The 16843-nt window shown below is 40.1% G+C and overlaps 1 protein-coding gene across 1 annotated transcript in view; it reads left to right on the top strand.

Annotated features, from left to right (window-relative positions):
• SYNE1 (spectrin repeat containing nuclear envelope protein 1) overlaps nt 1–16843 on the top strand; it is a 472480-nt gene that overhangs the window by 273722 nt on the left and 181915 nt on the right. The window contains 8 exon segments of the mRNA XM_047733936.1: nt 1546–1671; nt 3055–3231; nt 4188–4453; nt 6018–8178; nt 12976–13313; nt 13509–13653; nt 14596–14814; nt 16497–16756. Of these exon segments, the coding sequence (XP_047589892.1) occupies nt 1546–1671; nt 3055–3231; nt 4188–4453; nt 6018–8178; nt 12976–13313; nt 13509–13653; nt 14596–14814; nt 16497–16756 (3692 nt within the window).

The following is a 16843-nucleotide window of genomic DNA, read 5'->3' as shown; positions in this document are numbered from 1 at the left end:
ATTCGACAATCTTCACCTGTTAGGGAATTTGATTTTTTTCTCTATTTAAAAATGTGCAAACTATGCTGAGCTGGTAGGCCATGCAGAAACAGTGCATGTTCTGAGCTTGACTCTAGTCAAGTGCATGTTCTAGCTCGGAAGATGGACCCAATACCGATGGTCAGCCTGTAGAAAGAGCATGGGCTCTATGACCGAGACTTCAACTCTAATAAGTACTCAGCGGGTGACCATGGGTACGTCACTTAATTTCTCTGAGCCTCAGTGGTTTCATGTGTAAAGTGATGATTCCAAGTATGCTTATTTCTGAAAGTTATGAAGAAATTCAAATGTCATACCGCAATGCGCATGATTTGTAAACAGAAAGGAAGGGTGGTCAATGTCGGAAAACAGTTTTGTTTGTCACCCCTGGGAGGGGTGGGCATGCTCTTAGTATCAGCCAGGGAAACAGCTGAGCACCCTGCAGTGATCAGGACAGCACCCCCAGCAAAGATTTATTTGGCTTCAAATGTCAGGAGTTCTGAGGTCAAAAAGGCGTAGATGAATGAACCCAACAAACTCAGATGTATGGTCAACTCCCCTGTAAGGTAGTCCATGGATTCCCCCCCACCTCTTTGACCTTTGCTCCTACTGGGTCACTCTGCCCCAGCCTCAGGTCTTTGCACCGGCTGTCCCCTTCTCACCCCATGGTATGATTTGCTCCCTCCCAGATTCAGTCCTGTTCCTCAGAGAGGTCTTGGAGGCACATTCTTTCCAAAGTAACAGTGCCTTTTCATCATAGTTACTTCCCTTTATTCTGCTACATGGTATTTCTCACTGCCAAACATTGCACTGCATGTTTATGTGTTCGCATATTATTTGTCTCTCTCATAAGAATCCAAGCTCCATGGAAACAAGGGATTCGTTTGGGGTACTCCTTTGTGCCAGTGTCTACCATAGAGCTTGCATACACCGAGAGCGTCTTCACAGAAACACACCTCTCTGTGTTTCTGTGTGTGAAGATCCACCTGTACCAGCCTTTCTTGGGGTTATGGAAAGGGAAGAGCACTACGCGAACTTTCTGCAGAGAAAAAGAGCCCAGCCATCTGCGTTTTTCCCAAACTCCAGTGAAGTCTACAAATGCACAATGACCTTTTCCCTTCTGTCTCCAGAATGTGCAAAACCATGTGAAGAAGCAGGCCAGGGCAGGCTACTGAGCCTTTCTCTGAAATGGAAAAATACGCTAGAATGGGAGCAGGGAATCTGGAAAGGTTATAGAAGTTCCTTGGGTGTTCCCCTTCCTGGACCCCACAGACTAACTACACTGAGAAGCAGCTGCAGGACAAATGGGTCCCTGCCGGTGTGTTTCTAATGCCTTCCTGCAAGTCACTAATGTGTGTCATTTATAACAAGGGTGAAAATATGGAGCATGACAAGGTTATCTTTGAAATGTCAACTGAATACTACAAATGGTGCAAATATTTGCTATCTAAAAATAGCATGTTTCTCTTTCACTCTGACAAGTTTGTTTGGTTTTGGTTTGTTTGTTTGTTTTTTTTTTTTTTCCAGGTCAAACACTTCAGAGCTTTGCAGGAACAGGCAAGGACTTACTTGGATCTCCTTTGCTCCATGTGTGACTTGTCAAACTCTTCAGTGAAAGCCACAGCAAAAGACATTCAACAAACAGAGCAAATGGTAAAAAGTTTAAAACATCACATTGGATTTGTCTGTATTATTATGTCCTCTTGCCTGATGCTAGATGGGACAGAAAATATCTCCTTGGATTATTCTTTCCGTGCTGCTCCCACAGCCATTATAGTAAATAGATATTTGAGTTTCAAGTAAGTCACAGAAAGTAAGCACACTGATGGTACTGATGCCACCGAACTGGTACTTTGAGTTCCACGGAGCTGCCAATCATCACCTCCTGTTTTCTCCTTGATTACCATTCTCTCTTCCTCTTTTCTGATTTTTCCACTCATGTTTTAATTCTTTTTTATTCCAACTTTTTCTTTAGGTAATACTTTATATAAATATGGTTCCTAATTCTTGCTTTATATTAGGGATGGCAGAGAGCATGCCATCCGTCAGGACCTTCCTAATCCACCGGCAGTGCCTAAGGGTGGTGTTGAGAAAGATCCTGAAGCTGTATCTGGGCTCAGTGGAAGAAGGTTGTGAGGAGTTCACAGCACTTACCCACAGCAGATGGCAGCATCCGGCTCAAGTGTTGGCCCGTGCTGCCTTCAGCTTGTCAAGGCAACACGTTCAGGTTTAGAAAAAAAAACAAACAAAAACCTTGGTTTTGATATTTAATTGACTGAGTATTCACCAAATAGTAAAAGAACATAAAGGGAAAAAGTATTGAAGAAATTAAATAATTCAATAATGTAAATATTAAAATAATATAGGGTTGTTTTTTTTTCTACTTTTATATTACTAAAGCAAATCTCTCTTTAAATCCTTATGAAAGATGATATAATTCATTTATTTTTTTAGAGAAATTATTTATTGAAATAAATTATATGGTTTTGAAAACCAATGAAGCTGATCTAAAAATATACCCAGAGCATTCATTATTCGGTGTTTTGTAAGTATTGACTAATGCACACTAGAGAACAATATTAGTCTTTTCTAATTAAGCCCAAAACCAGATTCATGAGTCAGCCAAGCAGATGTGTCTCCTAAAATGCCCAATATAAAAAACGGGTAAGGCAGCTCTGACTTAATAAATTGTTAAAACTTCTAGAGCTTCCCAACTAATTCAAATCACATGGCCTAAGTCTTCGACATTTAAAGTCTTCAGAAAATATAATACTGAAAAAAATAAAATAAAATGCAAAAAAATAAAGTCTTTAGAAAATATAAATAGAAAAAGAAAATCTGCTTTTCTTCAAGCAAACAAAGAACTCATTTTGGATTATTACAGAGTATGTGTGTATGTGATGTGTGCATATACGTCACACGTGCACAGGTATGTTGGCCTGTGTGCATGGACGGCCTGAAGGATGACACATATGATTCATTAAACCTAATGTTTCTGTCTATTGCCGCTAAGTCTTGCCTCTGTGTTCTCTTAAGATTGAACAAAGACTTGCCCAGGCACAGAACTTGACTCAGGGCTGGGGAGAGATCAAGCACATGAAGGCTGAGCTTTGGATTTACCTCCAGGATGCAGATCAGCAACTACAGAATATGAAGAGGAGACACTCAGAACTGGAGCTCAACATTGCACAGAACATGGTTTCCCAAGTGAAGGTAGGAATTAACGGGTCTCCAGGGGAGATGAAGGAGACTACAACCGGTATGTGACCGCCGATCCTTCCACATCAGTATAGCTATTTAAGGAATGAGAATCAGAGCAACCTTCACTGGGTGCCAGGAAAGGACAGATGAGAAAGTAAACATTCAAGTATTTTCTTGGAGCTCCAAGTAGCTGCTTTGATCAAAGGACATTCACTCTGTAGTTTGTTTCTGAACAAAGGGATTGTGGTTTAAGCCTACAGAGCAAGAAGACGTTTCCATTAAACAAACACGAAGCCTTATTATTTACTAAGTTTTCATCACAATATTGCTAAAGCTGTAGAGCTATAAATACCAATTAATTAAATCTACCTAAGCTGTCAAATTGTATTGATATATCATTTTAAATGTAAAAAAATAGAATTTATATTATATATTTACACACAGCTTAAATGTAATAGAAAATTATTTAAATTATATTAACTTGATTGGAAGTTGTACCAGATATCTAACAAACTTCAAGATTTGTTTTTCCCGTGATAGCCAGTATATTTTCTACGGGAATATAGTTCACATATCCAGAAAAAAGAATAGAGATAAATTAGATTTTTTTTCTCAAAAGAGAAATAAACTTTAAACATTTTTAGAAAACTAGGGCAATATTTTTTTTCTACCTTTTTTTTTCTTAATGACTATAGTATTGTTTCACATTTATCAGTTTTCTTTATACTTTTCAAAGTATAGGAAGTAAAGGAAAATATCATAGTTACCCTTTGATTCTTAGATGCCTGAAAATATGTATTCATAAAGAGGTATGATTTTTAGACTTTCTCTTTGTCCCTCATGACCCATTCATTATACAGTCTTCAGATACTTGAAGTATTTGGAAGTATTATGTCTATGTCTCTGTTATTTATTGGATGGAGGGGTGGTTATTACACATCATTTATGTTGTTGTTGTTTTCCTTCAGGATTTTGTTAAGAAGCTACAGTGCAAACAGGCATCCGTGACCGCTATTACAGAAAGGGTGAATAAGTTAACCAAGAATCAGGAGTCTCCTGAACACAAGGAAATAAGTCACTTAAATGACCAGTGGTTAGATCTGTGTCATCAGTCGAACAATCTGTGCTTGCAAAGGGAAGAGGATCTTCAGAGAACGAGAAATTACCATGACTGTATGAATGTTGTCGAAGTGTTCTTAGAAAAATTTACTACAGAATGGGATAACTTAGCCAGGTAACAGCAATTCTCCAGTGGCTCACCAAAATGCTAAGCCAGAAATTTCCTCATTTTTGTAAAAACCAAAAATGTCATACATTTTAAACATCTTACTGTCTATCATGACAAATACTGATAAAACATTACTAAGAATCTAATGTCATATGGATACAGAGTCATGGGTTCTTTTGCTCACTATTAACTTAACCAGTGAGTAGAAGGAAAATGTTTGAAAACAGCACCATTTTCCCCTATGACCTTAAGGGATATTCCAAAGACTGTTACACTGTAACCTCAAAGAATATCCCAACAGTATTTCTAGTTTTGTTTAATTATCAGTTATAAGACTATCATCTAATCAACTCATGAAATGAATCCTTCTCGAGTCTGTGTATACTATAGGTTTCTTGGCAATTCTGTAATGTAGTATATTCTGTATAATTCAGTCAAATTGTCTTGTACTTGTGGAATTCTAGAAATTAGTGAACAATCCAAATTCAATTAATGTGCGTCATTTGTGATTTTGTGGTAATTGAACCCCTCAGCTTGTTGTTTGGAAAGGATTTCTTCTCCACCACATATACTGGGTCATTATATGGAAATCTTTTCTATATCTCTGGTCACTAAAATTGTTAAAATCTATACTTCTTCTGCCTAGATTTACCAATTTATAAAAATTAAAACTGAAAATACTATTCTAGATGTAATTAAACAATAGTGGTGTTTTTGAAGGAGGTGCTCTAGTTTCTGATTTGTTTCCTTTTCTTTGTTGCTCAGCATTCTACTAGTCTTTGGAATAAATCCAATCAATACCAGCAAAAACCTGTATTTTGGGTTTACAGGAGGGACCTCCATCCGGTTGGTCCACAGACATCCGAGAATAAGGTTTAAACAGATCTCATCACACTACCTCCCAAGCCTGTTCCTCACATTTCAGAACTGATCATTTTGTAATTAAAAGAGACTTATAGGATTCCTTTTTCTCATGTGTGTTTTATAGTCAAAGGGTTGAGAATTCTTTGCATTTTACACTTACTTTTAAAGATTTCTGATGATACGCAAAAAAATACCTCAGTATACAGATGAGTGGCTGTTAAAGTCATCAGCTATATCTCACAGATAAACTAGTGCTCTATGGTTTATTGGAACTTCCTCTCATAGGAGAGCGCATAGCTCACAGATAACTTAAGAATTTCTTTAAGAATGCAGTAGATCAGTGCTTGTCAAAATTTAGTGTTTATACGAATCAGCCGAGGATGTTGTTAATACACAGGTTGTGCTCAGTTGATAAGAGCCAGAGGAGGAGGCTAGACGTTCATGTCAGATCTGATGGGAGGGCAGCATTAGCCAGAAGAAAAAGCACAGAGAAGTATCAAGGCATCTTATTTTGGTTCAGCTTCGATACAGAAATATATGGGTCCATAATGATCACAGAACCTCTTCAGTAAACCATGAATTAAGCTACCGAAAGCTGAGAGCATCCACTTTGAGAAAATGTTGAAGTGTAATTTTAACAGGGCATGAACAGACATAGATATTAACTAAAGCTAATTTATTTTTATATCTTTCGATATATTTATAGATCCGATGCAGAGAGTACAGCTGTCCATCTAGAAGCTTTGAAAAAGTTAGCCCTAGCACTGCAGGAGAGAAAGCAGGCTATCGAGGATCTGAAAGATCAAAAGCAAAAAATGATAGAACACCTGAACTTAGATGACAAAGAATTAGTCAAAGAGCAGACCAGTCACCTTGAACAACGTTGGTTTCAGCTCGAGGACCTTGTGAAAAGGAAAATCCAAGTGTCAGTCACCAACCTGGAGGAGTTAAATGTGGTGCGGTCCAGGTTTCAGGAGCTGATGGAGTGGGCAGAAAAACAACAGCCCAACATTGCGGAGGCCCTGAAGCAGAGCCCCCCGCCGGATACGGCTCAGCACCTCCTCATGGATCACCTCAGCATTTGCAGTGAACTTGAGGCCAAACAGATGCTCCTGAAATCTCTCATAAAGGACGCTGACAGGGTGATGACCGATCTTGGCCTAAATGAGCGGCAGATAATCCAGAAGGCACTCTCTGAGGCACAGAGACACGTGAATTGTCTTAGCGACTTAGTGGGCCAGCGACGAAAGTACTTAAACAAGGCCTTGTCCGAAAAAACCCAGTTCCTCATGGCGGTGTTCCAGGCGACCAGCCAAATTCAGCAACATGAGCGAAAGATAATGTTCCGTGAGCACATATGCTTGTTACCCGACGATGTGAGCAAACAAGTTAAGACCTGTAAGAGCGCGCAAGCCAGCCTCAAGACTTACCAGAACGAAGTCACCGGACTTTGGGCTCAGGGTCGTGAATTAATGAAAGGAGCCCCAGAGCAGGAAAAGAGTGAAGTACTAGGTAAGCTTCAGGAGTTGCAGAGCGTCTACGACACTGTTTTACAAAAGTGTAGCCATCGGCTACAAGAATTAGAGAAAAATTTAGTTTCTAGGAAGCATTTTAAGGAAGATTTTGATAAGGCTTGTCACTGGCTAAAACAAGCAGATATTGTCACGTTTCCTGAAATCAACCTAATGAATGAGAGTCCTGAGCTTCATACACAGCTGGCCAAATACCAACACATTCTTGAACAGTCTCCAGAGTATGAGACTCTCCTGCTTACCCTACAGAGAACTGGGCAGGCCATGTTGCCATCGCTGAATGAAGTCGATCATTCCTACCTCAATGAAAAGCTAAATGCTCTGCCCCTGCAATTTAATGTAGTTGTCGCCTTGGCTAAAGACAAGTTCTATAAAGTCCAAGAAGCAATTCTTGCTCGGAAAGAGTACGGCTCCTTGATCGAGTTGACGACCCAGTCTCTGAGCGAACTTGAAGACCAGTTCTTAAAGATGAGCAAAGTCCCCACGGACCTGAGGGCCGAAGAGGCTCTGTCTCTTCAGGACGGTTACAGAGCCCTTCTGGGAGAGGTGGCAGGCCTCGGGGAAGCCATGGATGAACTGAACCAGAAGAAAGAAAGTTTTAGAAGCACAGGTCAGCCTTGGCAGCCAGACAAGATGCTGCATCTTGTCACCTTGTACCACAGGCTGAAACGACAAACAGAGCAAAGGGTCAGCTTCCTGGAAGATACCACCAGTGCTTACCAAGAGCATGAAAAGATGTGCCACCAGCTAGAAAAACAACTAGAGGCTGTGAAAACGGAGCAGTCAAGAGTGAACGAGGAGACCCTTCCTGCAGAGGAGAAGCTCAAAAAGTACCACTCCCTGGCAGGAAATCTTCAGGATCTGGGAATTGTCCTAAAACGAGTGACCGTGCATCTTGAAGATCTGGTCCCACACCTTGATCCCTTGGCTCATGAGAAAGCCAAGCAGCAGATCCAGTCCTGGCAAGAGGAGTTGAAACGGTTGACTTCTGCCATCGGTGCAACGGTGACAGAGTGTGAGAGCCGCATGGTGCAGAGCATAGACTTCCAGACGGAGCTGAGCCGCTCCCTGGACTGGCTGAGGAGCGTGAAGGCAGAGCTACGTGGGCCGGTGTGCCTGGACCTGCGCCTGCAGGACATCCAAGAGGAGATCAGAAAGATCCAGATTCATCAGGAGGAGGTACAGTCCAGCCTGAGAATACTGAATGCCCTGAGTAACAAGGAGAAGGAGAAATTCACGAAAGCCAAAGAGCTGATTTCTGCCGATTTACAGCACACCCTTGCTGAGCTCTCAGAGCTAGATGGAGATGTTCAGGAAGCTTTACGCACCAGACAGGTCGGTATGCTAGGGCTTCTCTTTTCTTTTTTCCACTCTGCATATTTGTAAACGGTTGTGAGAAATTTCTTAGGTTTTCTTTTTGGTTACAGTTGCTTCATTCAGTATTTTTTTTTTCTTTTTCTTTTACTTTTTCTTTTTTTCTTTCTTTCTTTCTTTTTTTTTTTTTTTCAGAAAGAGAGAGAGGAGATAGGGAGGGAGGAGTTGCAGCAGGGGAGGGAGGGCGAGAATCTCAAGCAGATTCCACGCCCAGCGCAGAGCCTGATGCAGGGCTCAATCTCACAACTCTGGGATCATGACCTGAGTGGAAAGCAAAAATTGAACCTTGAGCCACTCAGGCGCCCCTATATTTCTTTCTTTTTTTTTTTTTTTAAGATTTTATTTATTTATTTGACAGACAGAGATCCCAAGTAGGCAGAGAGGCAGGCAGAGAGAGAGGAGGAAGCAGGCCCCCTGATGAGCAGAAAGCCCGATGCGGGGCTCGATCAGAGGACCCTGGGATCATGACCTGAGCTGAAGGCAGGGGCTTTAACCCACTGAGCCACCCAGGCACCCCCCTATGTTTCTTTTTTGATGCTACATGGAATCATCTTTAGTATCTTTATTGCATGATGCGTGGCATTAATCTCATACAGTCCACATTTTGATTTTTCCTTAGTTGGAACACAGTAATACCTCAGATCTCTCCCACCTTCAGGACAGATAATACATGATAGCACTAATATAGTCAATACCCCACATGAATACATGAATACTAAAATTGATTAATTAGCGATGTATAATTAGTGGTACCCTTTTTAAACCAAGTGAAGCCTGGCATTTCTTAGATTAGCACTGGAGGAAGAGCCTGTAAAGGAGGCCTTGTGGACAGGATGCTGTCCTGACCCGATGCTGAGCCACATTTCCCGTGGGAACTCTCATCAGTTGCCCCTCCTCTTTGTCCTCTCCTCCTCTTCTCTTGCTCCCCCGCAGCATGGCAGAAGCAAGACTGTAAGATTCGTTCATGCCTTGACCTGGGGAGAACTTCCCAGTTTGACGACCTAATCGCAGCCTGTTCTGAGGCTTGCAAGTACTGCGTATTCAAAAATAAGAGATATAATAGCGCCCAGGGGTTCACTTACTTATCCTTTGGGCTCTTTTTTTCCACATCTCTCCTCCGTCCCCGGTTCTATGGGATTTCAACCAGCCATTTAAGTGACAGTTATCCTAAGGATAACATCACAGCTAAAGCTTTGGAGTAAGGCACACGGGGGTTTTAATCTCAGTTATTTGATCTGGGGCAAATGACTTTCCTCCTTTAAATCTCCGCTTCTGCTCTATGGAAGAAAGATAGTAATATTTCTTTCTCAGATTTGTGTTCTCAGTGTAGGGCCTGATGGAGATAGAAGTAGCGCCTGATGAATCCTAGCTATCATTTAATCTTATTTTCCACAGAGATTAAGGTTAACACCAAATAATAAATCTTTTTTTAGTCTTAACATTTGGGAAAAATCTTGGGAAACTTCATAGCTAAAGTTCTGACTTCTCAGACTATACTCTATTTAGTATACTTTTACATTTGCCGGTTGATTCAAGGTCACTGTTAAAAGTGTTTTTTGTTGTTGTTTTTGTTTTTTGGTTTTTTTTTAATTTCCCTGTAACCATCAAGTATTTACCCTAGAGTGAAGAATCAGGACAGAAGTTACCTGGAACTGTCATTCCGGAGAAACATCTGTCCTGTTAGCTTGTTTCTATTGATTTTTTTATTTTAGAACCAAAATCTTGCATCTGTTAAGGTGTCCCTACTTCTGGCATCTTGTGATTGATGGTCTTATTGATTGTCTTGGCCCCAGTGACTGAAGGTTGTGGTTCCTGGGGCGTCACTCATCTCAACCGCTGATTCTGCACCTGGCCACCCATATTCTTTCCTTATTAAGTACCAGTCTTGCCTGTACTTTCTACATGTGCTCGCACAGTGATGGCTTGTCTTGTCCAGTCCCTGCTGCCCAGTTACACTCTTCCCTTTCCTTCTGGATTTGAATGGATTTTACTTTATGGGGTCATCTTTCCATTCTTAAACTTTTCTGTTTTAGTCTCTGCTCAAGACTTAGGGACTGCTAGTTCACTTCCAGAAATTGCTATTTACTCTGGTGAATGCCAGTTCAGAAGTTTGGGGTTGTTATACTTCCTACCTCCCACCCCCATCTTTATTGAGGGTTAACTGACAAACAAAATTCTAAGATATTTAAAGCATACAATGTAATGGTTTGATATATGTAAACACTGTGAAAGGATTTCTCCCATTGAGTGAATTAATACACCCATCACTTCACATTTTTTGTTTTGGTGAGAACATTTAATTTCTCATGTCTTAGCAAATTTCAATTATACAATACAGTGTTATTAACAATAGTCATCATGTTGCACATTAGATCCTCAGACTTTATTCAACTTAAAACTAAAAATTTGTACCATTTTACCAACCTCCCCCATCCCCCCAGCAACCACTAGTCTGCTTAGTTTCTGTGATTTCACTTTTTTTTTTTTCATTAGATTCCATATGTAAGTGAGACCATGTGGTATTTGTCTCTCTCTGGCTTATTTTACTTAGCATCATATCCTCCAGGTTTGGGGCACCTGGGTGGCTTAGTGGGTTAAGCCTCTGCCTTCGGCTCAGGTCATGATCTCAGGGTCCTGAGATCGAGCCCCGCATCGGGCTCTCTGCTCAGCAGGGAGCCTGCTTCCCCCACCCTCTCTGCCTGCATCTCTGCCTACTTGTGATCTCTCTGTCATATCCTCCAGGTTCATTCACGTTTTCTCAAATGACAGGACTTACTTCTTTATTAAGGCTGAACAGTATTCATATTTACAGTAGTTTCTTTTCTTTTTTTTAATTGAAGTATTGTTGATACACATCACATTAGTTTCAGGTGTGTGACGAAGTGATTTGACGACACTCTACATCACGCTATGCTCACCATAAGTGTAGCTACCATCTGTCAACATACAACACTATTACAGTACCACTGACTGTATTCCACAAGCTGTACCTTTCATCCCCCTGACTTATTCATTCCATAACTCGAAGTTCGGACCTCCTACTCCCCTTCATTCATTTACCCATCCCGCCACCCACCTTGCCTCTGGCAACCATCAGTTTTTCTCTGTGTTCTGGGGTCTGTTTCTGCGTTTGGTTTTTATATCCCACACATATGAGTGAAATTATATGGTATTTGCCTTTGTTGGACTGATTTCGCCCAGCATAATAACCTCTGGGTCCATCCCGCTTGTCGCAAATGGCAAGATCTCCTTCGTTTTTATGGCTGAGTAGTATTCCATTGTGTATATATACCACAGCTTCCTTATCCATTCATCTTTTGATGGACACTTGGGTTGCTTCCGTATCTTGGCTATTGTAAATAATGCTGCTAGAAACATAGGAGTGCATATATCTTTTGAATTAGCGTTTTCATTTTCTCTGGGTAAATATCCAGTAGTAGAGATCCTGGATCATTTGGTATTTCTATTTTTAAACTTTTTGAGGAACCTCCATACCATTTTCCACAGTGGCACCAGTTTACATTCTCACCAACAGGCATGAGAGTTCCTTTTTCTCTGCATCCTCACCAACACTTGTCTTATTTCCTGTCTTTTTGATGCTCTCCATTCTGACAGGTGTAAGGTGATGGCTCCTTATGGTTTTTTTTTTTTGTTTTTTTTTTTTTTCCTTATGGTTTTGATTTCTATTGCCCTGGTGATGAGTGATGTTGAGCATCCTTTCATGTGTCTTTTTGCCATCTCTCTGTGTTTTTTGGGGAAAATGTCTATTCAGATCCTCTGCCCATTTTAATTGGATTGTTTGTGGGATTTCTGGTATTGAGTTATATAGGTTTTTTTATGTATTTTGGATATTAATCCCTAATTGGATATATCATTTGTGACTATCTTCCTTTCAGTAGGTTACCTTTTTGTTGATGCTTTCCTTTGTTCTGCAAAAGATTTTCTTGCTGGTGCCGTTCCAATAGTTCATTTTTGGTTTTGTGTCCTTTGCCTGAGGAGACATATCTAGAAAAATGTTGCTAAGGCCAATGTCAAAGAAATTACTGCCTATGTTTTTTTCTAGGACTTAATGGTTTTAGGTCTCACATTTAGGTCTCTAATGCATTCTGAGTTTATTTTTGTAGACTGTATTTTCTTTAACCATTCAACTGTGGATAAACGCTTAGGTTGTTTTCATACGTTGGCTAGTGAAAAATGCTGCTATAACCATGGGAGTACAGATATCCTTTCAAAATAATGATTTATTTATCCTTTGGACTAATACCCAGAAGTGGGATTGCTATATTCTATGGTGGTTCTATTTTTAATTTCTTTAGGAACTTCCATCCTGCTTTCCATGGTGGCTATGCCAGTTTGCATTCCCACTGGCGTTATACTTCAACCCACTAAGACATTATTTCGCATTGGTAAATATTCAGCCTCTCCTATTTGCAAAGCATTACATATTTATTTTTAAAAGGGAGAGAGCAAAGCTTCAGAAATAGTGAAGATCCCACCAAAAGATTTCTATTCTCTTTCTATTTCCGTATAGGTTTATTTATTTTAATGCCATAATAAAATCATAATAAGAATAGCTGAAGGAAAAATAAAAGATAATGGTGAATTGTGCCTCAAAAAATTCCACCGACTTATCAGTTCCCTTATACACATATATCCACATGACTAAGGACTGGAAAAGAAGCGGAAAAAAAAATTATACTATTCTAGTAAATACATTGCAATTGAGAGTTGATTGTGTTTGCAATTACTGTTTTTCAGGCTGTCTTAACTCAAATATATAGTCAATGTCAAAGGTATTATCAGGTATCTCAAGCAGCTAACGACTGGCTTGAGGACGCTCACGAAATGCTACAACTAGCAGGCAATGGCCTAGATGTGGAGAGTGCAGAGGAGAATCTCAAAAGCCACATGGAATTTTTTAGCACAGAAGATCAGTTCCACAGCCATCTGGAGGAGCTCCAAGGCCTGGTAGCCAGCTTGGACCCACTCATCAAGCCGACTGGAAAGGAGGACCTAGCACAGAAAATGGCTTCCCTGGAAGAGAAGAGCCGGAGGATAATACGGGACTCGCATGTGCAGTTAGATCACTTGCAGAGGTATTAGAGTTGTTTTAGTTTTTCTATTTCAGGGAAATGAATTTTCACATGGAAAAGAGGAATATGCCAATGATGTACATTAGCACGTGAATTCATTCTTCTCTCTTAAGTATCGTTAGTCATATTGACATCAGAGCTCTGCACAGAAATGTGTGATTTTGTGTTGCTTATTGGCTTTTATTTTACTTTTTCAAGATGTTCAGCCCAGTGGCAAGATTATCAAAAAGCAAGGGAAGAGGTTATCGAACTGATGAATGATGCAGAAAAGAAATTGTCTGAGTTTTCTTTATCGAAGACTTCTTCCAGTCATGAAGCAGAAGGAAAATTGTCAGAACACAAGGTTAGTTTTTGGTTGTTGTTTTAAATATACTTTCATTGTAATTGTAATGGGTCTTTGTCATCTGAGAGTTCCAGACAGGTTAGTAAGTCTTCATTTCCACCTAGATGCGTTTATTTTTTATTTATTTATTTTTTAAGATTGTATTTATTTATTTGTCAGAGAGAGAGAGAGTGCGCACAAGTAGCCAGAGAGGCAGGCAGAGGCAGAAAGAGAAGCAGGCTCTCTGCTGAGCAAGGCGCCCAATACAGGACTTGATCCCAGGACACTAAGATCATGAGCTGAGCTGAAGGCAGATACTTAACCAACTGAGCCGACCAGGCATCCCACACCTGGATGCATTTAAATACGAAAAGGATATTAAATGTGAAACGGATACATTTAGTCACATTTCGCAGTAGTGTGAACTTAATTAAATGCTATCACCTTTTTTGGATTCCTGTTGAAATGCATAGCTAGTTTCACAAAAAGACCAGAGAAATTTGCTTCTGATAAGATATGACACTTAATAAATTTCAGTAAAAGTGTTCTGGTAATAACTTCAATAAATTCAAATAATATTCAAATAACTGAGTCTCACTCATACATCACAGCAATATATGGTAGAATGTAACATATTTAAATATCAAATTCAGTGCACTTATACTTTCTGCCCTTTGAAATTGGGAAAACATTATCTCAAGTCACAAATAAACATTTCTTTTTAATAAATAAAATATTTTAATAAATAAATTTTCAGTAAAGACATAAATTTACCTTACCTCCTTTAAAAATTCAAGCCCAAGTCAATTAAAAATTAAGTGTAAAAGTAAGAGTTACCAGAGGAAAATAAAAATATGTAGGAACATTTCTTTTTGCAGGTTATTTTGGGCTTTATTGAAATCCATAGTACTTTTGAAAAATCAGTCTCTCCTCATAACCTTTTTTGTCCTCTTTCTATCTCAGTCTTTAGTGTCACTAGTTAACTCTTTCCACGAGAAAGTTGTGGCCCTTGAGGATAAAACTTCACAACTGGAAAAAACTGGAAATGATGCAAGCAAAGCAGCCATAAGCAGGTCGATGACTACTGTCTGGCAGCGCTGGACACGTCTCCGTGCGGTGGCTCAGGACCAGGAGAAGATACTGGAAGATGCTGTAGAGGAGTGGAAGAGCTTTAACACTAAGGTAATTTCCACGAGTGATGGGCTCAAAGAACTGTTTCCTTGCTGAAAACAATGTATTTTGAAAAGCACTTTTTGTTCCCTTTTAGAAATTGGCTTCCTGTAAAGCAACAAACCTTTCTTTTTTTAAGTCTCTATTTCAGTGACATGAAAGCCAAATTATGAAATGCAATGTGCAATTTAATCCCAAATCAGGGTCTGACTATTTTTTTTAAGATTCATTTTTTTAAGATTTATTTATTTTTAGAGAGAGAGAGAAAGAGAGAGAATGAGAACAGAGGGAAGGACAGAGGGAAAAGGAGAGACTCCCCACTGAGCACAGAGCCTGGCTCAGGGGCTCAATCCCACAACACTGAGATCATGACCTGAGCCAAAATCAAGAGTCAGACACTCAATGGACTGAGCCACCGAGTCTCCTCAGGGCCTGATTTATTTTATTTTATTTTATTTTATTTTATTTTATTTTATTTTATTTTATTCTTAAAGATTTTATTTATTTATTTGACAGAGAGAGATCACAAGCAGGCAGAGAGGCAGGCAGAGAGAGAGGAGGAAGCGGGCTCCCTGCTGAGCAGAGAGCCCAATGCGGGGCTCGATCCCAGGACTCTGAGATCATGACCTGAGCCGAAGGCAGCGGCTTAACCTACTGAGCCACCCAGGCACCCCAGGGTCTGATTATTTTAATGAGAAAACCGAGCAATTAAATTTTGAAAGGAATCCAAGCCCACTTTGCCCCATTTGCTATGCTCTTCATGAAATCATCTTACCCCCCTCCCCAAATAAATAAATAAGTCTTAAAGAAAAATAGGGCTGCTGGGTGGCTTAATCAGTTAAGCACCTGACTCTTGGTTTTGGCTGAGGTCATGATCTCATGGGTCCTGAGACTGAGCTCCCAGTGGGGCTCCTCCACTCAGTGGGGAGTCTGAGATTCTCTCCCTCTGCTCCTTCCTCCACTCTCACACACTCTTTCTCCAATAAACAAATAAATCATTTTTTTAAAATTTCTTACCTGGCCTTGAAAAAGTATAAAATAATTTCTTTTTAAAAAAAATTTTTAATACTTTGTTTGCCATGAAAATGAGTGGGAATTTAACTCATTTCCAAAATCCCATTTTTTAAAAATATTATTTATTTATTTGACAGAGAGAGAAATCACAAGTAGGCAGAAGTAGGCGGATAGAAAGGGAGAAGCAGCTCCCTGCTGAGCAGAGAGCCTGATGTAGGGCTCAATCCCAGGACCCTGGGATCATAACCTGAGCTGAAGGCAGAGGCTTAACCCACTGAGCCACCCAGGCGCCCCCAAAATCCTATATTTAATTCCTTTTCTGTTTTAAGTAGGCTTCAGTGTTTTAAACCATAACTTCCTTAATGACTCAAAGGCACACATTTATGTTAACATAAATTTTGGAAAGAGTTTTTCTTTTATCTTTTAAGTTAAAAAAAAAAAAGCAACCATTTCTATGCTATGCCATCTGCAATTGCCCCATTATTTTGAGATTAAGTCTTAAAACGCAAAGATCTCTCCTTTCATGTTAAGGAGATAGTTCATGTCTAGTCCCTGAAATTTAGAGTTCATGCCATCAACTTTAACGTGCTTCAATGCCTTAATGTCAAGTATGGGATTTATTGGAATTGCTCTCTTTTCAGTTTATTTTTGAGCTTCATAGTATATACATTTGTCATCAGGTTACAAAAGCCAGTGAAATGATTGATCAGCTGCAAGGTAAATTCCCAGACAGTTCAGCAGAGAAAGCCTCCAAAGCAGAGCTCTTCACTCTTCTTGACCATCATGACACGCTCGTTCTGGAGCTGGAACAGCAGCACTTGGCCTTGGGCCTCCTGCGGCAGCAAGCCCTGAGCATGCTCCAGGACGGAGCCATGCCATCCCCCCGAGGAGAGCCATCCATCGTCCAGGAAATCACGGCCATGCAAGATCGGTGCCTGAAGTAAGCATACACTTGCTTTCATTCTCTGTTACTAACCTTGGCCATGGCCCAAAGGGATAAGCATTGTAGTAGAGTCTGGGGAAGCTC

This window comes from Lutra lutra, chromosome 6 (assembly GCF_902655055.1).
Source record: "Lutra lutra chromosome 6, mLutLut1.2, whole genome shotgun sequence".
NCBI lineage: Eukaryota > Metazoa > Chordata > Mammalia > Carnivora > Mustelidae > Lutra > Lutra lutra.
The sequence above is the reverse complement of the archived record's forward strand: the minus strand, read 5'-3'. Positions and strand labels throughout refer to the sequence as shown.